This window comes from Chiloscyllium plagiosum, unplaced genomic scaffold, assembly GCF_037043375.1.
Source record: "Chiloscyllium plagiosum isolate Xiang-an unplaced genomic scaffold, Cpla_swu_hap1 HiC_scaffold_7, whole genome shotgun sequence".
Lineage (NCBI taxonomy): Eukaryota > Metazoa > Chordata > Chondrichthyes > Orectolobiformes > Hemiscylliidae > Chiloscyllium > Chiloscyllium plagiosum.
This window is the reverse complement of record NW_028270145.1, coordinates 914,918-940,490: the sequence shown is the minus strand read 5'-3', so window position 1 is coordinate 940,490 and position 25,573 is coordinate 914,918. Positions and strand designations below refer to the sequence as shown.

Genomic DNA, 25,573 nt, shown 5'->3' with positions numbered 1-25,573 from the left:
TGGAGATCAGAGTTGAGAGTGTGTTTCTGGAAAAGCACAGCCGGTCAGGCAGCATCAGAGGAGCAGGAAAATCAACATTTCGGCCCGGAGCCCTGATGAAGGGCTCCAGCCTGAAACATCAATTTTCTTGCTCCTCGGATGTTGTAAGACAGCTTGCCCATTCCAGGTATGCTGGGTATATACTGCCTCAGAACTGCTTTCAATGGATTTATATCCCTCATTAAGTAAATAAACCAATACTGCACATTATTGTAGAAACGGTCTCAAATCCCTGAAGTACAATTTCTCTACATTTGCATTCCATTGTTCACATAATAATATTACATTCTGCACCTATGTACTAACCTTTTGTGAGTTATGGAGTAGGACATCAGATGCCTCTCCAGCTCAAAGCTTTAAAATCTCTCAGTATTTAAATAATACTTTACATCTTTTTATTCTTCCTGCCAAAATTGACAATTTCACAATTTCCACATTACACTCTGCCAGATGTTGCCTACTCCCTTATCCTATCAGCATCTCCTTGCAGCATCCTTTTATCATCTTCAAAATTTAACTTTCTACTTCCTTGTTTCACCAGAAACTTTGAAAGCTTTTTATCTAAGTTATGCACAGTTGAGGTTCCAGCACTAATTCCTGTGGTATACCACTTGTTATATGCCAACCAGAAAATGACAATTTACACCTACTTTATAGTCAGTTAGCTACCCAATCTTATACTCACACATATTCTACCCAGCCACTCTCTCTGCCTCAACTACAGTCTCCCTGACTCGTATTCTTTACCCCCACCTTACTTTTTCTCTCTCTCCCAACAATCCAAGTCTGTGCCCTTATCTCTTTCTTGTCCCCAGTCTCTCTCGGTCACTCTCACTTTCTAACACTACCCAAAATCCCAGTCTTACCTTCTTTCTCTCTCTTTAAACCCATCCTCAAGATGTCCGTCTGTCTCTCTCTCTCTCTATACACTCTAGCCTTTAGCTCTCCCCATCCTCCTTCAGTCACTTTCTCCTTCTCACTTTTTTTCTTCTCAGCCCTGGCTCAAATCCGACAAAAGGTTTCATGATATTTCAAAGGGCAATCAATATGGATGATCCTGCTACCTTAATCCATTCCAGGAACTGATTGTTCGACTGCTTTCATTGGCATCCACTGCTGACCTTGCCTTTGGGCCAGGGGTCCTTCTCCTGTTGTTTGCTGATTGGTCAGTTCACAGTGAAGCTAGAAGCTAATTGGACTGAGTGAATATTATTTTAGCTGCAGCCAGCCATCAGTTTGTATTGCCTGAAGATAACAAATGCTGGAGATCACAGCAGGTCAGGCAGCATCCAAGGAGAGAGAGCAAGTTAACATTTCGAGTCTAGATGACTCTTCTGACCCACTGCGATCTCCAGCATTTGTTGTTTTCAGTGTAGATTCCAGGATCTACAGTAAGTTGCTCCTACAGTTTGTAGTGACTATTGGGAAGGAGCATTCACAGAATCTCAGAATAGTTATTGTCCAGAAGGAGGCCATTCAGCCTATAATTCCTGTGCTGAATCATTAAATAGGCATCATTTCCGAGCAGCAGTCTCCTGCTTTCTCCCTATATCTTTGCACATTTATTTTTAAATCAAGATAATCATCCAATACTCTGTTAAATGCCTCAATTGGACCAGCCTCCATGATACTTCCAGGCCGTGCATTCCATAATGGAACAACTCACTCTGTAAAAAACCTTTTCCCTCATCACTCTTGCTTCTTTTGTAGATCACTAAATTTGTGACCTTGATTTTTGTTCCTTAAATGGGCAGTAACAGTTCGTCGCCATCTACTTTAAACCATCCCACTACTTATTTTGAAAACCTTTATCAGATCCTAGCTTAGCCTGGATCTCACCAAAGATTTTTCAATCTATCTTCAGAACTCAAGTTCTTCATCCCTGGTTCTTCATCTACAATCATTCTTGTAAATGTGACATGAAGACAAAGAAACTGAGCTAAATGACACTCAGACAACAATTGCCTTATATCTGCAGGAAATTTTGCAAGTTAGGTTTACATTTTTTGCAGATCTCTCTGTGTCTCTCTAAACTCTTTCTGTCTGTTTGTCTCTCTCTCTCTCTTTCCCTGTCTATTTGTCACAAGATAAGAGCACAACGTGTGGTAGTGAATATATCAGCAGCAATGAAGGAGTGGTTTGCTAACTCAAGCAGAGAGTCAAGATAAATGGGTCTTTGTCTGTTTGAATGCTTTGGAAGTTTTCAGGTTGTGGCATGCCATCCATTTGCTTTGAATAGTTGGGAGTGCAGCAAAGTCCTGGTTTTGCCAACTCAAGGTGAACACTGTGAAAGGCATCGATGTTGTTGACTGATACTGACTTTATTTGCCTCACTGCAATGTCTATTTTGCTTTGTGAATGCAGGCTTTATTGCACTTGTGGCTAATGTTTTGTCTTGCATCCAGAACATATGCTTCGCATTTCACCTCTACACCCAAGGCTTAAGTGGGGAGGAAGTCACAAAGATAAATTAACTGCTACATAGTTGACAAGATTTAAAATTTAAATAATTGTCATGTGCATTAGACACAATGTAATTTGTAAAATGAAGCTGACATATTTTTGTGTGTTCAACAAGTATTACTGTTCATTAATTAAATTGCACATTTTCATTGTTTCCTTGGTTTTACGTTTTTACACAATGGAAGTTTGAAGATGCGTTGTAACTATCTTCACTACAATTCAACCAAGATTAAGTTCACATCCACAATTCTGTTTAGAATTGAAATAAAGTTTGAAAGAAAACTTTAACTCATGTTGAGGAAATGATTAAATTAAAACCAGAAAGCTGCACGATGCAACATCCAATGACAATAGAAGCCATTGCCAAGATACAAGTGTAACAGGTAGTATTGGCTTACAAGGCAGCTACAAGTGAAATCTGTGTCCAACTGGCAATAATGAACTAGAATGTGGCTGCTACTTACTGCACAGAACTAGGAGTCAACCACTTGGTGGCCAACCAGATTGCAGCAGTGTCAATGAGTCTTCAACAGTGGCTGGTTTGCGACTTTTACCAGACTGGTAATACCATTTTGTCCTTCCAGGAACATGTTACCCTCTATACCATGAATTTCTATTTTCCCCAATTGATGTGGCAGCTTATTGAGTACCTTCTGGACACTGAAATATAAAACAAGCACCCTTTCATCTACGGCACCTGTTACTTACTCAATGAACTCCAATAAGTTAGTTCAACATGATTTCCCTTTCACAAAACTATGTTGACTCTGTGTGATTACTTGAACCTTTCTAAGTGCCCTGCTATAACATCTTTGATAATAGCTTCTAATGTCTTTCCTATGACAAATGTTAAGCTAACTGGCCTACAATTTCCTGTTTTCTGTTCCTCTCCCTTTTGGCATAAGGAAGTTACAATCAATGATTTCCATTCCAATGGACCATTCCCCAAATCTAGGGAATTTCAGAAAATTAAAACCAACGCACCAATCATCTCACTAGCCACTTCTTTTCAGACCTTAGGATGAGTCCATCGGCTCCAAAAACTTAGTGCCACTTTCTGGTGAGTGTAATTTTCCTGAGTTCCTTACATTTCCCAATTTATAGTGAAGACTGATGCAAATACATGTTGAAATCATCTGCCATGTCCTTATTTTCCATGATTAATTCCTCAGATTCATTTTATATAGGATCAACACACTTTTTTTTAAAGATATCTATAGAACCTCTTACAACCTGCTCTTACATCTATAGCAATTTGTCTCTCATACCGTCTTTTTTCCCTGCTTATTAACCTTTTAGTCACTATTTGCTATTGTTGTTTATTCTGCTCAATCATCTCAGCTGCCATTAATCTTTGTGCAATTTTATGATTCCGGTGTAACCATGGATGACGTGTCCTCCCTTGACTTTTTTCTTTCTCATTAGAGTGTTTCTATTTTCTGCAATCTGAAATAGTCTCTCAAATGTCTGCCACTTCATCTCTATTGCTCTATTGCTTAACGTTGTTTGCCATTTTACTTCAACTAACTCTGCTTTCATGATTTCATAACTGTCCTCATTAAAGTTTAAAATACTCTTCTGTTCCTCAAACTGATGTAATATAATTAATGCTATAAAGGGACAGCTTCATAATGAGGTTATTAATTAATCTTATCTCATTGCATAATACCAGATCTAGTAAGGCCTACTGTTGTTTGGTTCAAAAAGGCTCTGTGCTAAGAAAGTTTCCCAAAAACATTCTGTGAAAACTCCTTTTCTCTACTACACATTCCCATCTGATTTTTCCAATCTATATGAAAACAAAAATCTCCATGATTTTCACTATATCTTTCTGGCAAGCTCCTAACATGTGGTTATTATGAGGAGGCCTGTACCCCACTCCCACAAGTGACATTTTGCCTTAATCATTTCTCTTTACAGATCGCAATTTAGCTTCTCACATGGTTGAAGATGCCCTCCAACGCATCTCATCCACATCCCGCACCTCTGCCCTCAAACCTCACCCCTCCAACCGTAACAAGGACAGAACCCCCCCCCCCTCGGTTCTCACTTTCTACCCTACCAACCTTCACATCCATTAACCATATCATCCGGCAACATTTCCGCCACCTCCAAACAGACCTCACCACCAGAGATATATTTCCCTCCCCATTCCTTTCTGCTTTCCGCAAAGACCGTTCCTCCATAACTACCTGGTCAGGTCCATGCCCCCCCCCACAACCCACCCTCCCATCCCAGCACCCTCCCCTGCCAGCACAGGAATTGCAAAACCTGCGCCCACACCTTCCCCCCCTCACCACCATCCAAGGCCCCAAAGGAGCCTTCTACATACATCAAAGTTTTACCTGCACATCCACCAATGTTATTTATTGTATCTTTGCTCCCGATGCAGTCTCCTCTACATTGCAGAGACTGGGCGCCTCCTAGCAGAGCGCTTCAGGGAACATCTCCGGGACACCCGCATCAATCAACCACACCGCCCTGTGGTCCTACACTTCAACTCCCCTCCCACTCTGCCGAGGACATGGAGGTCCTGGGCCTCCTCCACTGCCGCCCCCTCACCACCAGACGCCTGGAGAAATAACGCCTCATCTTCCGCCTCGGAACACTTCAACCCCAGGGCATCAATGTGGAATTCACCAGTTTCCTCATTCCCCTCCCCCCACCTTTCGTCAGTTCCAACCTTCCAGCTCAGCACTGTCCTCATGACCTGTCCTACCTGCCAATCTCCCTTCCCACCTATCCGCTCCACCCTCCTCTCTAACCTATCACTTCCATCCCCACCCCCATTCACCTATTGTACTCTTTGCTACCTTCTCCTCAGCATTCCCCCCATCCCCTCCATTTATCTCTCCACCCTGGAGGCTTCCTGCCTCTACACCTGATGAAGGGCTTTTGCCGAAAGCATCGATTTTCCTGCACCTCGGATGCTGCCTGACTTGCTGTGCTTTTCCAGCATCACTCTGATCTAAACCCCTTAATCATTTCTCCACCTTCCTCATTCTGGTGTCCTGAATTTTGGTCATCCTTCATCCTTCTCAATTTGACCAATACTACCTTTTATTAACAGACCCACCATGCATATTTTTCTCACTTCAAACTGACACACATTCAAATTCAGGACTGTTTGTTCTTTTTCTTTTTATTATTTTTGTAACCGCTAGTCCTGACTATTGACTTATGCTTAGAACCCTGAAGTGTTGCAGGTTTTGACAAAAAAGATGAATGATGTAAATTTGAGCTGACGCCAATATTGCTAACAACAATCTCATGAATGATCTGACATTAAAACCTTTAGGTTTTGACTTCCCATGAAAACACTGAAAAGGATCTTCACTCTCCATACAAGAACATCACACATCCCCTACAAATGCAATTTCAAGGGCAACTGATTCAATATCTTGGAAATTCCTTCCTAACTGTATGCGGTGTACTTACACAAAATGGACTGCAATGGTTCAAGAGACAGCTCACCACTACCTCCTAAAGGGCAGTTATGGATGAACATTAAATCCTGGCCCAGCCAGGGATGCCCATATCCCAATAGCGAATTGTTTAAAAAATCACCAGCATGCGGTTGTGGTTACCCAGATCAGACTGTTCACAACATTGTGAATTAAGGTCATCCAATTGAAAATTTGTTGCAGGGTACAGTACTTTGACTTGACTCTTCAACTTGGACTCAGAGTTGAAGATTGTTAAGGGGTGGTGTTGGTGTAGTGATAATGTCACTAGTAAACCAGAAACGTGTTTATGTGGAATCAAATCCTCTCTTGGCAAGTAATGAAAATTCAAATTCACAAAAAATCTGGAATGAAAATCAAGCTTAATAGCGACAATGTCATGTTGACCATTGTGATAACAATCCATCTGGTTCATTAATGCCCTCCAGTCCTTATCTGATCCAGCCTACATGTGACTCCAGACTCACAGGAACGTGGTTGACTCTTAATTCTCCCCTGGGTTGTAAATATTGGCCGAACCAATGAAGCCCACATGAAAGATGCAAACAGGATATTTTAACTTGAGAAAAAATCCAGTAGAAACTCCATATCTTCATTGGTTGTAAAATTGAAGCAATGTACTAGAAGAATTTTGCATTATCAGAAGTGCCACCTTTTGGTTGAAATGTTAAACCGTGTATGAATGCTTGGCTGAAAGTAAAAAAAAAAATTCTTTGCATAAAATGATACCAGAGTTTTCAAATACATTCAACACACAATCTGCTGGACAGGAGCAGATTTAAATGATACCTTGCATTTGCTTACAAAATAACAAAATTGACGTCAAAAGTGCTTCAATAGCTTTGATGCACTTTATCATGACCAGAGTTGCTTTATAAAAGCTCGGTTAAGTTTAAAACTGTACATAGAAGGGGAACAATATTCCCCACTCTTTTTCAGCCCTGCAGATGAAAATTAAACTTACAGTACAAAATCCAAAATATGTAGTTAACTTCAGGATCTATTTCCCATACAGTGAATACTATTTGTCAAATAAGAAATAAGGTTTCAATTAAAGGTCAGGTCAACAGCTAAACATCAAAACAATACTCCCAATTTCCAAATGTTCATCAGCAAACAAAATGTCTAAAATATTTCTTCAAATAGGGAAGTTTTTTCTGTAACCTTATTGAAATAAAAGTGCTGAAGAAATTCCCCTGTTAGTTTCAATTATTTACTTACAACATCGCCTTGGAGAAATCAGATCCATGTTAAATAGAAATTTATTTTTTTACATTGCATCTTCTTAACATGTGCCTTGAACGTGGTCCAGTTTTCCAAGAAAAGTAATCTCTGATTTTAAATATGATATTTGATCATTAATTATGACAATAGAGAATTTTTCCACACACAGAAAGTACTATGCATTCACATAGTGCCTTTCATGTTATTAGAACAATCCAAAGCACCTTAGACCTAAAAGTACATTTGAAGTGTAGTCATTGTTAAAAGTATGTAAACATAGCAGCAGATTTAAACAGTGAAGCCCCATAAACAATTAGTCCATGTGCAAGATTTAACCAGAAATTGGCTAAGTGTCAATTTCAGGAAGTTTCATGGAAAGTTTCTCTTGGTGAGATCTCTTAAACCTTTTCACACAACTCTTTTTCTTAGCTATGCATCACATCCACATGGTACCCCACTGACCCTACCTTCTGGCTTGCTGCAGATGAATGTACTCGCCCCTGTCAGTGCCTCTGGGAATGATGGCACTGGTCGGTGTTTAAAATGCAGTTGTGGACCAGGTACAGCAATGTCAGTCCTGAGCTGCTCTGCATGGCTCCATGTGGATTGTCCCAGAAATAGCAAATGGAACCAAGTTAGCTCTATGCTTTGCTGACAGGGACTTGGAGGTCTTAGTGGATTGTATGTTGCAAAGGAGAGGTGACCTCTTTTCTCAGGACTGCCAAACCCTGCCAGTGGGGTTGAGGTTGACATCAAGCTCAGTGAAATACCAATAATCTAGAGGAAAGCCCAAGAATGCTACAAGAAGGTAAATGAAGGCAAGTGGGTCTTCTCTCACTCGATCTCTGTTACTGCACCCATCCCCCACCAAGGCTCAGGTTCTGTCATTTTCTGTCAATCTCACTCTTACATGCAACATCTTCCTTCACTTAGTGTCACCCATTCTAAACCCACCACCCCAAACAACTGACCCCACATATGCCCTCTGCACTGCCTACTCACACACTCAAACCATCTCACCACCTTTCCCCCATCTGCGCCAATACTAACTGCTCTGCCAGCTACTTTCACTTCACGCAATCCCTCTCCTCCCCTTATTCCAGAAGAAAGCATCCCAAAATAGGGATGAGAAAGCCAAGGTGGGTGGTGGGATGCCTAATATCGAACTCCTCATACCCTGCCCCCTACAAAGACAGCACCATTGCCCAAGCAAGGAAGGACTGTGATTGCTCACGTGGTGATGTCAACACTCCTAGGTCCCAGCAAACAAGTTAAATTTGGTGTTTATTGCTGTGGTGTTTCCCATTACCACCACTGTGTATGTATTCTTAGTGTATATAATGTTCAAAGTCTATTTCATAACCCATTCTCCACTTTGTCTCCTGCAGGCACCAGTGCTATCTTTCTAGATAGTGCCAGCTGACATCTCCTTCTCCACCTCTGAGGAAAAGTCGTACATCCCTCAGAAAATGTACAGCAAAGCTACACCCTGTACCAGCTCAGATGCTGGCACCGTGGGGTGGGGGTTGCTAGGTTACAGTTGCAAGCACCTGGGTGTGAGGACATCACTGCTCATCTCCACAGGATGAAATGCCCCAGATCACTGGCACTCAAAGGACTGGCAGAGACCAGGTACCTGCTCAAACCAGGCAGGAGGTGACTCCATGGTATCTGCTATTTGCAACTTTATAAAAATGCAAAAGCTGACATAGGCACTGCAGGCAAGTTTGTCAGAGGCCCTGGGCAAACTGACTGAAAGGTTGGAGGATGCGAACAATTTTGGTTGTACAATGTTGCTGCTGGCATTCAAGCCTCCAGCTGCACCCATCGACACGTTGTCAGCTGCAATGCGGAGTCAACTCCAATGGCCTCAGGCTCTGCAATCCATCGCTCCAGTCATTGGGGCTCAGTACCATTGGCAAGGCAACAGTGGGGTGAGGGACCTTGATGTCAGTCTGGGTGCCCCTTCCTCACAAGGAGGCAGAGTGGTGCCGAAAGGACCCCAGGCAAAGGAGAAGCACATCATGCCCTAACCCTAACTGAATGATAACCTTTCTTTCCACAGTGCTCATACAAACACAAATTGTTGTCATGATTGATTAAGGGAATATTGGATGTTGTGAAGGTTTCCATACATTCATTACTTTATATTTTATGAAACAGTATGAACTGCACGTAAAGAGCAAAGCTTAAAGCTGCATTTGCTGTTGGGTTTATACAGAGGTTGCTGGTGTCAGCTGTATCAAAACATTTACAGTCAGTGAAAGGTGTCTTCATGCAACTTGCTTCCATTGAACCATATTCAGAAAGAAGTCCTGTCTGTGTTGCTATGGCTGACAACACTGCACAGTCAGATACTGAAGATACTGGTCAGTCTGAAGAACATTGTAATCATCGGGATTTTGTGGCTGTCAATGACTCCCATTTTCCAGCCCATAGCCTCCATGATCTTACAGTTGTTTGGAGCAAAGATTTCGAGGATCAAGAGGCATCTTTTGTCTGGATGGTATTCGTACAAAACCCCAGACATGACCTACACAGAAACGATATCAAGAGGGCCATCATCTGTCCCACTGGAAGGAGATGTTCCATTGTAAAATGCTGGACAGCATAACCAATTTTTCTTATGTCCATTTAGACAGAGCATAACACCACCACCCCACATTTCCATGTGCCAGAAACTCCGCAGTAGGGGTTGGTTGCACATTCACTGAAGATTGATTCTGGTCCTAAGCTTCTGCCTGCATGTGCTTGCTCCTCATCTTTTAGTGGAGCAGCCTTCAATGTAGCAGGACAAAAAATAAAATAGCTGGATAAGCTCAGTCGGCCTGGCAGCATCTGGGGAGCGAAATCAGAGGCAAAGGTTCTAAAGAAGTGTTACTCGAAACGTAACAATCACTCTGATTTCTCTCCAGAGATGCTGCCAGACCTGCTGAGGTTTTCTGTAAATTTCTGTTTTTGTTTCTGATTGACAGCATCCACAGTTTTTTTTTGGTTTTTACTTAAATCACAGACACACGGACAGCACAGCCTGGGTCTACTGGGGGCGGTTCCAATGAGCCTTAGTGGACGATTTGAAAACGAAAGCAGCACCTCAGTCATGTCATCATTCAGCAGTTGCACCAACAAATAACATTTGAGTGGCATTCTCCAAACATCGGGATGCCTCAACATTACACATTGTTATCCTGATCCAAATATCTGTTGGCTCAAGCTTTTTGGTACATATATAGTAGAAGATTGTGTGTGTGGCAGTAGTAATGAAGAGGACCTCTGCCTCACCACTCTCGAACCCTTTCCTGATGGCATTGAGGAAGCAACTCCACCATACGCATGGTAGTGATTCAGGCAGGCAACTCATCCCCACTGTTTCAATAGGAATTAAGGGCAGGTGAGAATGCTGTCTGTGCAAGTGATAGCTGCATTCCATGGATTTTTGAAAAGTTAATAATTTAGAGTTGATGTAGTAAATAACTGCCAGCTAGCTACAAATTTGGGACTAAATACCCAATTCATTTTCATAATGGATTTTCAGACAAAATATCTGAAAAATCCAGCCAGTTACATCGGCAAAGAAATGGTTTGCTTTTAAATCAAACATAAATTTAAACAGATTAAAGAATCAGTAACCTGTGCTTGCATTCCAAAGAGTATGACCAATCCAAATATTTGCCAATTTGAATGACTCTCTGATATAAAAAAAAGTTACAGCATTAAGGAGCTTGTATTACTTTATATGGCAATGATTGCAAAAGGTTTTTTTAAATAAGCAAGTCCATAATCAAAACTGGATTGATCAAAACATTCCCATTAATTGTTTAGCTAATTTGCTTGCTGAAGGTTGAATACTTGACTTAATGTACACATTTTTATACTTTTAGGCTGTGTTATCCTCCACTCAATAAGTGCAACAAGCAATATTGGTCTAAATAAACAACAGAAACAAAAATTGTTTCATTTCGTCATTTAACTTTAAATAGATCAGCCTATTGTTATATTTTGTGTGTTTATTTCATACTGGCTGAGTTAAATTCATAAGATATTATGACTATTTCTACTACATATATATGTAGTAGTTCCACCACAGAGACTGCTGCAACTCTAGGTTCATTCTTTGAACTTAACCTTATGTATAGCAGGAAATTTGAATACATGCTCGGATTTCAGTGTGAGTGGTGGGCAAGGCGGGTTTCTTGGCTTCCTTTTTGCTGACATAGAACAACAATGGAGGTAGAGCCAGTTAAGGTATGGTGGTTTTGAATAGAAAGCCAGTTGAAAAAGTTGAAATGGTTTCGCCTTTTGGCAGTTGGGAAGATGAGGCAGATGTGTGTGTGTGCTGCATGACTAAAACAAGGAGCAGTGAAGTTAATTTGTGTTTTTTAATTGTTTAATATTTTAAGTACAATAAATGCAAAACTTAGATTTGTCATCTCAATCATAAGCAAAATCTTTATCTCTTTGTAGCAGCCAAAATCTATTTGCATTGCAAAGCAAAAGATTGGAGATTTCTTGAAATTAAGATGGTAATGTTAATTATATTTAACACTAAATATAAACAATTATAAAATAAAGACAACATTTTGCCATCAGCTATTTACATTCATTAACGTTTCAAGCTGGCTTCAATTGCAAGCCAGAGATAAAACAGCTGAAGATTCAAGAGTTCCCAACTAAAACCTTCACTGGGAACACTGACAATGTGTAAATGTAAAATGCAGGTCCTGATGGATTAAATTACTATAAAAATACACATATTAAAAACATATAAACCCCTGGCTTTGAAATGCTTTGCAGTTCCTTAATAAATGAAGGAAAATATATCCCATTTTCTAATATAGCAATTGCAGCTTAGACATACATGACAGTATGGTGATATTGGATTATTTCACCTTAATCCGATACTCGGGGGGGGGGGGGGGGGGGGGGGGGTGGAGGTGGGATGATGTGGTGGTTAGCTCAATAGGTGAGCTAGCTGGTCTGTGATTCAGACTGATGCCAACAGCATGGGTTCAATTCTCATACCAGCTGAGGTTACTATGAAGATCCTGTGTTCTCAACTTTGCCTTTTACCGAAGGCATGGAACCATGATGGCCTTACCTTTTAGATAGAGTGACAATAATTACAAAAAAAAAAATTACTTTTCTTTCATCAATTATATTTTGATGAATGAACATAATTCACCTGGAACATACTTTTTGGGCATGGGTTATCACTGCTGCCTCACAGCATCAGGGACCTAAATTCGATTCCAGCCTCTGGCAATTGTGTGAAGTTCACACAGTCTTCCTGTGTCCTCATGTGTTTCCATCAGGTGCTCCTGTTTCCTCCCACAGTCCAAAGTTAGAGTCATAGAGCTGTACAGCACGGAAACAGACCCTTCAGTCCAACCCGTCCATGCTGACCAGATATCCCAACCCAATCTAGTCCCGCCTGCCAGCACCTGGCCCGTATCCCTCCAAACCCTTCCTATTCATATACCCATTCAGATGTCTTTTAAATGTTGCAATTGTACCAGCCTTCACCACTTCCTCTGGCAGCTCATTCCATACACGTACCACCATCTGCATGAAAAAGCTGCCCCTTAGGTCTCTTTTCTATCTTTCCCTTCGCACCCTAAATGTTTGCCCTCTAGTTCTGGACGCCCCCATCCCAAGGAAAATACTTTGTCTGTTTATCCTATCCATGCCCCTCATGATTTTGTGAACCTCTATAAGGTCACCCCTCAGCCTCCGACGCTCCAGGGAAACCAATCCTTGCCTATTCAACCTCTCCTTATAGCTCAAATCTCCAACCTTGGCAACATCCTTGTAAATGTTCAAAGTTTGTGCAAAGATTTGTAGCTCGGGTGCTCGTTATTGTGGTTCTGTTCGCCGAGCTGGAAGTTTTTGTTGCAAACGTTTCGTCCCCTGGCTAGGCGACATCATCAGATAGACAAAGAAGAAACCATGATATCATTCGACGTGATGGCACTGTTCACTTCGATTGACAAAACCCTAGCCAGAGAAACAATAGCCAACCTACTGGACATACAGAACAGAAAACAGGACGCTGAACCTATCAACAAAGACGGCATACTTAAATTACTGGACTTGTGCCTCACAACACACTTCACATTCAACAACCAGATATACGAACAAATCAACGGAACACCCATGGGATCACCAATCTCGGGACTCATAGCAGAGGCAGTTATGCAAAGGTTAGAACAAACAGTCCTACCACAAATTCAACCCAAACTCTGGATCAGATATGTCGATGACACGTTTGTAATCATTAAAAACACGGAAATAGAAAAAACACACCGGATCATCAACGCCACACTCACAGGAATCCGATTCACGAGAGAAGAAGAAAAGGATAGCCAACTCTCATTCCTAGACGTGATGGTACAGAGAACACCTGACGGAGAATTCACTACAAGGGTACACAGGAAAGCCACACACAGACCAAGTCCTAAACTATGAAAGTAACCACCCCAACACACACAAACGAAGCTGCATCAGGACACTATTCAAAAGGGCCACAACACACTGCAGTACACCAGAACTGCAAAAAGAAGAAGAGGAACACCTATACAAGGTATTCGCCAAAAACGGATACCCGCGCAACTTCATCAACAGATGCCTAAGAGAAAGACCACAGAACGAGGACATACCACAACCAAAAGGACTAGCCACACTACCATACATCAGGAGCATCTCGGAACTGACTGCCAGACTACTGCGACCCCTAGGACTCATAACGGCACACTAACCAACAGCCACGCTCAGACAACAACTCACCAGAATGAAGGACCCGATACCCAACATGAGCAAAATTAATGTAGTGTACAATATACCATGCAAGTACTGCACAAAGCACTATATAGGACAAACAGGAAGACAGCTAACAATCCGCATACATGAACATCAACTAGCCACGAAACGACATGACCAGCTATCCTTAGTAGCCACACACGCAGACAACAAGCAACATGAATTTGACTGGGACAACACTACTATCATAGGGCAAGCCAGACAGAGAACAGCCAGAGAATTCCTAGAGGCATGGCATTCATCCACAAACTCCATCAACAAACACATCGATCTGGACCCAATATACCAACCACTACAGCGGACAGCTGAAACTGACAACCGGAAGCGGCAAGGACAGACCACTATAAACACCGGAGAAAACATCAAAGAAGCGCTTCGCAGGAGGCTCCCAAGCACTGATGATGTCGCCTAGCCAGGGGATGAAACGTTTGCAACAAAAACTTCCAGCTCGGCGAACAGAACCACAACATCCTTGTAAATCTTTTCTGAACCCTTTCAGGTTTCACAACATCTTTCCGATTGGAAGGAGACCAGAATTGTATGCAATATTCCAACAGTGGCCTAACCAATGTCCTGTACAGCCGCAACATGCCCTATACTCAATACTCTGACTTATGCCTTCTTCATTATCCTATCTACCTGCGACTCCACTTTCAAGGAGCTACGAACCTGCACTCCAAGGTCTCCTTGTTCAGCAACACTCCCGAGGATCCTACAATTAAGTGTATAGCTAAGATTTGCTTTCCCAAAATGCAGCACCTCACATTTATCTGAATTAAACTCCATCTGGAACTTCTCAGCCCATTGGCCATCTGATCAAGATCCGTTGTAATCTGAGGTAACCTTCTTCGCTGCCCACTACACCTCCAAGTTTGGTGTCATCTGCAAACATACTAACTATACCTCTTATGCTCACATCCAAATCATTTACATAAATGATGAAAAGTAGTGGAGCCAGCATTTGTGCAGGTTAGGTGGATTGGCCATAGTAGATATGAGATTATGGTTATAGAGTAGGGGGCTTTTGGGTAGGATGCTCTTCGGAAGGTCGGTGCAGACTTCAGGGGCCGAATGATCTCTTTCCGCACTGTAAGGATTCCATGATTCTATGATTCCAGGTGAAAAACATCAGCATTGGGAAGCCTACTGAATCACTCAGACTGTGCTGACCAACCTGCACCAGCACTCGCCCCACATGCCAGGCATGTCTCACATTAAACAAAACCTGGCTCAAATATTCAACAACACTACAATTGAAGTTCTGGCCTAGGCTGACAACAAAAAAAAGGAAGGTTCCTTTAGATCTTAAACCCCCAGAGGACACCCACCAAACTCATCATCATCACTGGGCTATAGCTAACGGCAGATTGCCTCCACATCAGGCAATACCTAGACATAGTGGTCGACGAAAGAAGATGTTATTGTTTCTTGGAAAAGCAAACAAAGGCAGAATTTATATAATTAAAAATAGAGCCTTGGGCAATTTTATGGAACACAGAGACCTGGAGGTTCAGAGACAAAATTCTTTGAAGTTTGTGTCACATATAGATAGGGTTGTTAAGAAGGGATTTAACATGCTTGCCTTCACTGCTCTGATATTTGAGTATAGGAGTTGGGACATTATGTTGAGGTTGTACAGGACTTTGGTGAAGCTTCTTCTGGAGCACTATGGTGCAGTTTTGCTTTTCCTATTATAGAAAGGATATTATTAAGATGGAGAGGGTTCAGAAGAGATTTACTAGGATGCTGTCGGGAATGGGCAGTTTGAATTATAAGAAAAGGCTGGATAGACTGGGACTTTTTTCACCGGAACATTGGAGGTTAAAAGGCAATCTTATACAAAATTAATAAAATAATGAGGAGTGAATGGCAAATGTACTTTCCCTAGGGTGCGGGATTTTATGAAAAGGGGACATATTTTTAAAGTGCAAGGGAAAAAATTTTTTAAAAATCTCAGGGGCAATTTTTTTACATAGAGAGTGATTTGGATGTGGAATGAAATTCCAAAGAAATTGGTATTCTTTGGGTACATTTACAATGTACATTAGACATTTAGATAAGCACATGAATAAAAAATGCTTGAAGGGATTCAGGCCAAGCGAAGACAGGTGGACTAATTTAGTTTGGGATTATGGTCGGCATGGACTGGTTGGACTGAAGGGTCTGTTTCCGTGGTGTATGACTCTGTGACTCTATGAACACAGAGGAGGTGGCAGATGACTGGAGATAGTTAATGTAGTTCCACTTTTCAAGAAGGGTGGAGAGATAGACCAGACAACTATAGAACTGTAAGTCACATGTTAGTGGTTGGGAACTACTGGAGAAAGTTCTGAAGAAATGAATTAATCTGCACTGGGAGAGGCAAGATTTAATGAAGGATATACAGCCAACACACGTTTGCACTTTAGATACAACGTCTCTAATTGGTCAATCGCACTGTAGTGAATGAGCATTAATGAAGAGCATGTTATAGGAGAACAACTTGTAGATGAGAATGTGGGGGTGGTGCTAATTAAGTTAGCAGATGACACAAGGATTGGTTGGGTGGTCCATAGTGAAGATTCAATAAGTGTGGTGGTGGAAAAGCACAGCCGGTCAGGCAGCACCCGAGGAGCAGGAGAGTCATTGTTTCAAATATGAACTCTTCATCAGGAATGTGGGGGATGCCCAAAGGGGCTGAGAGATAAAGGGGAGAGGGTGGGGCTGGGTGAAGGTAGCTGGGAATGCGATAGGCAGATGAAGGTGGGGAGTCTTGGTGATTGGTCGAAGTCGAAGGTGGAGCAGATAGGTGGGAAGGACGATGGACAGGTAGGACAGTTCAAGAGGGCAGTGCTGAGTTGGAGGGTTGGATCTATGATAAGGTTGGGGGAGGGGAGATGAGGAAACTGGTGAAATCAACATTGATCCCGTGTGTTTGGAGGGTCCCAAAATGGAAGATGAGGCGTTCTTCCTCCAGGCATCAGGTGGCTAGAATCTGGTGGTGGAGGAGGCCCAGGACCTACATGTCCTTGGTGGATGGGAGGGGGAATTGAAGTGTTCGGCCACAGGGCAGAGGGGTTGTTTCATTCATGTGTCAGAGAGATGTTCTCTGAAATGTTTCACAAATTGGAGTCCTGTCTCCCCAATGTAGAGGAGACCACATCGGGAGCAATGGACACAGTAGATGATGTGTGTGAAGGTGCAGGTAAATCTCTGCCGGATATGGAAGGATCCTTTGGGACCTTGGATGGAGGTGAGGGGAGAGGTGTGGGCTGAGGTTTTATACTTCTTGCGGTGGCACGGGAAGGTGCTGGGAGGGGAGGGAGGGTTGGTGGGGGGGAGTGGGGGGGAGTGGGGGGGTGTGGGGGGGTGGACTTAACAAGGGAGAGGGAATGGTCTCTGCTGAACACAGATAGGGTGGGAAGGAAAATATATCTCTGGTGGTGGGGTCTATTTGTAGGTGGCGGAAATGGCGGAGGATGATGCATTGCATCTGGAGGTTGGTGGGGTGAAAGGTGAGGACCAGGGTGGCGGGTTCTGTCATTATTGAGATTGGAGGGGTGGGGTCAAGGGCAGAGGTGCGGGAAGTGGAGGAGATGTGCTGGAGGGTATCGTTGACCACGTGAGAGGGGAAATTGTTGTTCTTGAAGAAGGAGACAATCTGGGATGTTTTATGGTGGAATTGGGTCCTCCTGGGAGCAGATACGGCAGAGGCAAAAGAAGTGGGAATAAGGGATAGCTTTTTTACAGGAGGCTTCTCCTGGATAATAGTGAAGAATATTAGGTGTCATGTGGCTCAGTGGTTAGCGCTCCTGCTTCACAGTGCCAGGGACCCGGGTTCAATTCCATTCACAGGTGACTGTGTGGAGTTTGCACATTCTCCCCATGTCTACGTGGGTTTCCTCTGGGTGCTCCGTTTCCTCCTACATTCCAAAAATATGCATCTTGGGTGGATTGGCCATGTTAAATTTCCCATAATGCCCAGGGATGTGTAGGTTAGATGGATTAACCATGGAGAATGGTGGGTGTGGGTGGGATGCTCTTTGGGGGGTTGATAGGCTTAATGGCCTGTTTCTAAATTGTAGGGATTTTATGACTGATGGTTTTAAGAAGGTCTTAGTTTACAGGATGACGTAGTTGGATTGATCATTGGAGGATGGAATCTAACCTTGAGAAATATGAGCTGATGCACTTTGGAAGAAGTAACAAGAGAATGGCAGTATACTAGGACGCACAGAGGGATCTTGGGGAGCAGCAGGGATAGGGAGGTTAGGAAGGCATATGCAACAGTTGCCTTTGTCAGTAATGGCAAAAATTATCAGAGCAGAGAGATTATGCTGAAGCTGTTTGAGACAATGGTTACTTGCAGCTAGAGTAGTGTGTACAGTTCTGGTCACCACACTATAAGAAGAACGTGATTACACTGAAGAGGATGCAGAAGGGATTCAGAAGGATGTTGCCTGGATTGGAGTTTTTCAGCTTTGAAGAAAGGCCAGATATGCTCAGGTTTTTATTTTCTTTAGAGCTAAGTGGGAATGGGTTATTGTGGTATATAAAATTATGCAGGGGCATGGGTTGGATGGATAGGAAGGGTCAATAACTTGGGCATAATTTTAAAGCAAAGGGCAAGAGATACAGAGTGGGTTTAAGGACATTTTCTTTTCACTCAAAGGATGGTAGAAACCTGGAACACACTGCTTGGGTAGGTAGGTGAAATGGGAAACCTCACAACAACCTTTAAAAAAATGTTGATGAGCATTTGAAATCTCATAACATTCAAGGTTTTGGGCTAAGTGCTGGAAAGTGAGATTAATGTAGATAGGTTCGCACAGACTTAACGGGTAGAAGGGAGTCTTCTGTGCTGCATGAATCTATGTCTTGAGGGTACAAGTGTGGCTTGGGCGATCTTTAATGAATCTACCCAGCACATTTTAACGATACATTCACTTGCATAGTTGTAAATGTTGCTCATTAATTTATGATATATTTGACTGAAGTGAAAAAGAATGGAGCATCTTCTTTCATTAGAATGTGATGCTGATCTTCCTTCAGGACATCTTTCATTGTCTCACAGTTATCAGCAATATTTGTCATTAATATTGTTCTCATGAGTTAATGAAGAATAGACCTAGCATTGGGGATTACCGTCAAGGCTTGGAAGATTGAGTTCAAAAACAGTAACCTTGACAATGAAGTCAGTGTGAGGCAGGGATAGGGCCAAGTGTGTACAGCACAGGGACAATTTATGGAAGTAATGGATAAAAGTGGCTGAACTCCATAAGGTGCAGGAGGGAAAGATTATTGCCTTGCCTTAGCTCCAAGACAGTAGGGACAGTGAAGGAATAAAGCAAATAATCACAACAGAGGATGTAAGAGAACTGGGGTACATGTTCTAGTGATTATGTGTCCTCAATTACCTGTTGTTTGCTTGAGGCAATGCATGTAATCATGTTTGCTTCCAGATCATAGGAGTATGCAGGTATTGTTGTGTGCAATTACACAAAGGTCATGTTCTGCACCTAATGTAACACTTCTCAAAAATCACAGTACAAGTATAATAACATAAAAATGCACCCTTTATTTAAAACAATAGCACAAAATGAAACAGTTTCACTCAATGAATTATGTCAAAGAGGAACCAAAGGCCTCTCAGCCAACTGGAAAAATAATCGGAGAATTCAAGCATGTGTTGGTAGTTTCATTGCCCTGAAATTGATTAACAATAATATTTTCATAGTCTGTCTCCTTCATCAGATTTTTTAAAATCCATTCATGGAACGTGGGTGTCACTGGCAAGGCACTGATAAGTAAGTGCCCACTCAATTCTGGTCCTTTTAATGAACAGTGGGGAAAGTCAACCCACCTTTTGAGGTAAGAGAACATAAATACCCTCTACAGAGGATTATCCTTCTGGAGAGAATCATAGTTTATGATTGCTGCCCAGTTCAGTTTATCTGTCCCACCACTCCTCTTGCCTCCTGCAGAACTGGGAGCCTCACCCTTACGCTCATGTGACTATTACTGCTGCCTCATTGGCAAATATTAGAAATTAAAATGTGCATTCTCACTTTAAATCCCTTCAAGCAAGAGGATGAAAGGTCATCAGAGATAGGTAGGAATGTGGACTTGAGGTTACAATCAGATTAACTATGATGGTATTAAATGGTACAGCACATCCAAGGGTCTGAAAGGCCAACTACTGTTCATTCTTCATTTGATTTAAGTTACTTTGCCCTATTTCTTTATTTTTCTCTAGCTCTACAACCTCTCAACTGAACTTTTTCTTTGTCTTGTCTCTTGTTCTTTTACCCCTTTCACCATTGACAGTGGTGCCTTAAGTTGCCTTGATCCCACATCTAGAAATCCCCAACCTTTCACCCTTTGTAACTCTTCTTTTGAGATACTGCTTAGAAACCAGCTCTTGTTTGTTCTGTTCAGCAGCCCTCCTAAAATCTTGTTTTTTTGATTTTTGTCAACCACATTCGTGCATTTTGCTGTATTAATCTAATTGCAAACTCTTATTAACATCATTCTAAACACATGACCACTAGAAACGAGAGATGCAAGAGCACATTGTTTCTGACAAGGCCTTTATAGCCTGTCATTCCCATGAATTTAGATGGGATCATCAGCAGGTTTTAAAAACCAAAGTGAAATCTATAGATTATTGTGCCTCCAAGTCCTCACCAGCAAGTAATAGCACTTAGGCAACATCATTGCAAAGCAGGCTTGGCTAACATTCAATTAAAATTAAGACTGTTTGACAAGCATTACAACTTCTACCAATGTCAATGAAGATCTTAACTGATTCATTTGTAAACTGAGAGGGGTTCCTCAGTGGCATTAAGTATTTTTTGATTAATGCTTGTATATTTATATACAATCAGACAAACATTGGCTGTGATTCTCTTACTTGAGTGTGGGGGTGGGTTTCTTCATTGGTGACAGACTCACTATCGCCAACATCAAGAAAACTCACCATATCAAGCTCCAACCAGCTTCATATGAGCTGATGGCTGAGCATCTCATCTAATCACAGGCCTCAGCAGTGCAGTCTTGCCTCACAGCTCAAAGGTTGTGAGCCAATCTGAGGCCAGAGGTCTCTTGGTCCTGAAAACCACTGGTTGAGGCCTACTCTTCAGGGCCTCTTTTGTCAAGTAGTTCAGTCTTTCTCCTTCACTTATTGTGGTGTGGAGTCGTGGATGAAAAAGGATGAGAAAGGGAGATAGATGGCCATTCCTTTGACCCCAGTTCTTTCTCCAATTTGTCAAGGATTGGGGTAAATGGAGGTCCTCATCATCATTCTAGCAGGCAGTTCAATCTGGTTTCCCTATCAGGAAAGCAGCCACTTTTTCCCTGCTAAAAGGGCACGTATTGGGCTAGCTGAGGCCTTTACGTATCTAGTAATTGAACACCTATAGACCTTAATTGTCAATAAGTAGGGAAAATCCCCAATAGACTTTTCTTTTTAACCTGCCACCTAATTACTGAGATGGTGAGAAGGGGATGAGTAACTCTCCAGGGCCAACTCAGCCAAATGTTTACTCTTCTCACCATCTTTCACCCTGCCTTCTGAGAGTGGAAAAACATGACCACCATTTCACACCCAACGTCCCAACTAAGAAGGATGTGTCATCAATTATTTGTCAATGCTAACTGAATGCAGAGACACGCTGATGTTCCAGGAACATATCTGGCTTCTGATTCCCTCCAGGAAAATACCTCAACTCCATTCAAAATTTACAAGATGTCTTCATTCAATGGAAAGTGATTATGTTCAGAAACCCATTAACTCACCTTCCTACGATTTCTATACCTGGAGTGTATTATAGAGGAAGTCCAGGATTTTAAGATTTTCAGATTTTACTTGGTAACAGTAAAGGAATGATATAGTTCTGAGTCAGAATGGTGATGTGTGGCTTGGAAAGAACTTACAGGTTGCACAGGCAACCTGAGTGGTCGAGATCCCAGGGTTGGAGGCTGCTGTTGGAGATGCATTGAAGAATTGTTGCAGTGCAGCTTGTGAGGGGTACTGCAGAGTCTGTATGTGGATGGTGGATAGAGTGTATTTTCAAAGTGATGAATGGCAAGAGGATTGCTTCGTTCTAGACGGTCTTGACCTTCTTGATTGTCACCACTTCATCCAGCCGAGTGAAGAACATTGTACTTGTGCCTTGTTGGTGGTAGATTGGCTTTAGGAGTCAGCAGGAGATCGATTTACTGTTCAATCTCTGATCTGCCTGATTAGCCATGGCTTTAGTCTGATTATTCCATGACAGGCGTCATGATAAAATAAATGAATGATGAGATTACAATATCCTTTTGAATATTTTTAGTCATGCCAGGCTCTATTGTTCCAATTCAGTGAAGCCCTACAGTGTGGAAAATGGCCATGCAGCCCAACAAGTCCACAAATAATCTCCAAAGAGTACCCCACCCAAACCCACACCCCTACCCTATTACTCTACATTTCCCCTGACAATGCCCCTAACCGACACATCCTTGAACACTATAGGCATTTTAGGATGGCCAATTCACCTAACGTGCACATCATTGGATTGTGGGACGAAACCGGAGCACCCAGAGGAAACCCATGCAGACACTGTGCAAACTCCACACAAAGTTGTCCATGGTGGAAATCAAACCCAGGTCCCTGGCGCTGTAAGGTAGCAGTGCTAACCACTGAGCCACCATGTTGCCCTTTTCTTCAATTATCTCTGTTGTATAGAGCTTACTATCTTCAAACATGTGCTGATTTAAGTATTTCCGGAGCAGCTTTAATGTGATGTTTCATTTTTACAGCAAGAGTACACTACATGTCAGTGGCACTAGTCCTACAGTACTTACTGTAAGCTTCCCAGAATATTAGCAATCATTCTCAACCTGAAGGAAACGTACTCAACTAAATTCTTATTTTTTAAATGTTATCAGGATAGTTTATGTGATTTTTCATAGTTAAGCCATTTTACACTTCCCATTAGAATTAAGTTGTTGAGTTGGAAGGCACTGTGCTCAGTACTATGCCATGACAATAAGTTGACATGTTAAAATGTGTTCTGGCTATGACATAACTACATGTAACCAACAGTTCAACTGCAATCTTTGCTCTTTAGACCGACCCAGTTTACATTGTAGCTGGAAACATGATCTTGATATGAGTAGTCCAGAAATTACTGCTCCCTCTCTAAAAACTGGGTAGGTCTAAGTAGCAAGTATTGCAGTTGAGCTGTCTGATACTGTTAGTTACATGTGGTTATGTCATTTCTGGAACACATTTTGATGTGCCAACTTGTTTGCCTCAATTGAACCATATTAAGTTTGATGATATATTAAAGGTTAAAATGCCTTTGTCCAACATTTATTGAACTACGGAAAGTATAAACCATGCACAAATACAATTATCCTATCAGTAAGTTTCTCCCAAACTAAGAAAGCACAGTCATTTAAACCCCAGTTTGGACAGTATAGAAAGCTAGCTTAGAAACAAGACAAACAGTTAAATTTATGATGAGGTACTGTATCAGACTGAGAGCATGAAGAAGTGCCAAAGTCCAATCCAGTACAATGTACTGAATTGTAACATTCATTAAGAATAAAAAAAGAGAATACTTCAATCAAAATATACATCCTGAATTTGTTCTTAAGAAAATCAAATGAATTATTGACACATAAATATAAAAATCTCACTTGATTAAAATAAATACACACTATTTATTACGTTGTACTAAGTCACACAAAACCCAACATAGTCCATGCTCAATCCCTGGTCTACTTTGTCAGCCAAACAGAACAGCACAATAATACAACAAAACAGCAATTTACATTTATGTAGCACCTTTAGCATAATAAAATTGTCCTAAGGTATGTTAATTACTAAGTTTGACATTGAATCACATGGAAAGAAATTTCACCAAGTGAACAGACTTGGTCAAAGTGGTAAGTTTAAAAATAATTGGAACCCAAATCCTCCAGGATGTTATTTCTTCCCTATTCAGTGATCTTTAATGATTGTGTTTGAAAAGAGGATGCACAGAGGAGCATGCTCAATATTCAACATGCAGTTGACACTCAGAATCCAGGTCAAGACAAGGAGGGAAAAAATGACCTCAGTTGAGAAATAACAGGAAGCAATTGCATCTCAACTTGTATTACATACATACATGAGTCACCAAACATCAGGGAAAAGCAATAAAATAGGAATAATTTGATAGGAAGAAAAATGACAAATGCGAAGCATGGTAAATCAAATATAATAACAGCTAGCTTTGTGTAAAAATAAATCTGAAATTTTAAAGATCATTTTCATAATCTAATGTGTTGACTACAGTCTCAATTTACAATAATGTCTGTCTACAGGATCAGAAAGAAATCCAGAATGACACTTACCCGATTGAGCTGATGTTAATGACACATGTGTTATCCCAAGAAGTAGGAAGGACCACAAATGCACAAAATGCTGCATATCTAAATTTTAAGCACAGGGCGCCGCATGAAAACAAATGGGCTGACAGTTTTCAGTGTAGTAACATCAAACCCAGTATGTTCTTCCTCCTTCAGCACAGCTTCAGTTCACATTGCGATTTTTCTTCTGCTTCTAAAGTTTTAAGTGGAAGAAGTTTGGCAATGCTATATCTCCCGCCCCTCTCTGAAATTTGATACTGAAATGGGCCTCTCGATTTTTTTCTGTTTTGGCTTTGATTTATATTTGTTTAATAAACCACAGATATTCTATAATAAACTTATTTAAATGAATCAAGCTAATTTGCTTTATTTCTGTAAGTTTATCACAAGCAAATCTAAAGCAAACAACAGCAACCAATTTTATTTAAAATAAAAGCACTAAATGAACCATCCTCTGTGTAAAAAAAACTTTGCTGCTCATATCTTTTTTAAATCTCTCTCATCTCACATTAACAATATACCGCCTAGTCTTGAAAGCCCCCATCTTAGGGAAAAGACAACTACCATTAACTCTATCTATACCCCAACCTATTCAGCCTTTTTTTATAACTCAAACCTTCCATACCCACCAACCCCCATGTAAATCTCTTCTGAACCCTTTCCAGTTTAATGATATCCTTCCTACAACTGAGCGACCAGAACTGGACACAGTATTCCAGAAGAGGCATCACCAATGTCCTATATAGCCTCAACATGACTTCCCAACTCCTGTACTCAAAGGACTGAGCTATGAAAGCAAGCATGCCAAATGCCTTATTAACTACCTTCCCTATATGTGATGCAAACTTCAAAGAATTATATATCTGAATTCCTGGATCCCTCTGTTATACAGCACTAACCAAGGTCCTACCATTAATTGTCTAAGCCCTACCTTGTTTTTTCTGCCAAAATGCAATACCTCACATTTATTCAGATTGAACTCCATGTTCTATTTTTCAGCTCATTGACCCATTGAATCAACATCCCTTTGTAATCTTAGAAAACCCTCTTCACTGTTTATTATGCCATAAAGTTTGGTTTCATCTGCAAACTTACTAACCATGCCTTCTATATTCTCATCCCAAATCATTTGTATAAATGACAAACCAAAGAACACCCAGAACTCAATCCCTGTGGAACCCTGCTGG

At 41.4% G+C, this 25,573-nt stretch overlaps 1 protein-coding gene across 1 annotated transcript in view; it reads right to left on the bottom strand.

Annotated features, from left to right (window-relative positions):
• Positions 1-24,558, bottom strand: part of LOC122556849 (uncharacterized) — a 184,233-nt gene extending 159,675 nt beyond the window's left edge. The window contains exon 1 of the mRNA XM_043704102.2: positions 24,372-24,558. Within this exon, the coding sequence (XP_043560037.2) occupies positions 24,372-24,447 (76 nt within the window). The 5' untranslated portion in view covers positions 24,448-24,558. The remainder of the gene's footprint in view (positions 1-24,371) is intronic.
• Positions 24,559-25,573: the final 1,015 nt, after the last annotated feature.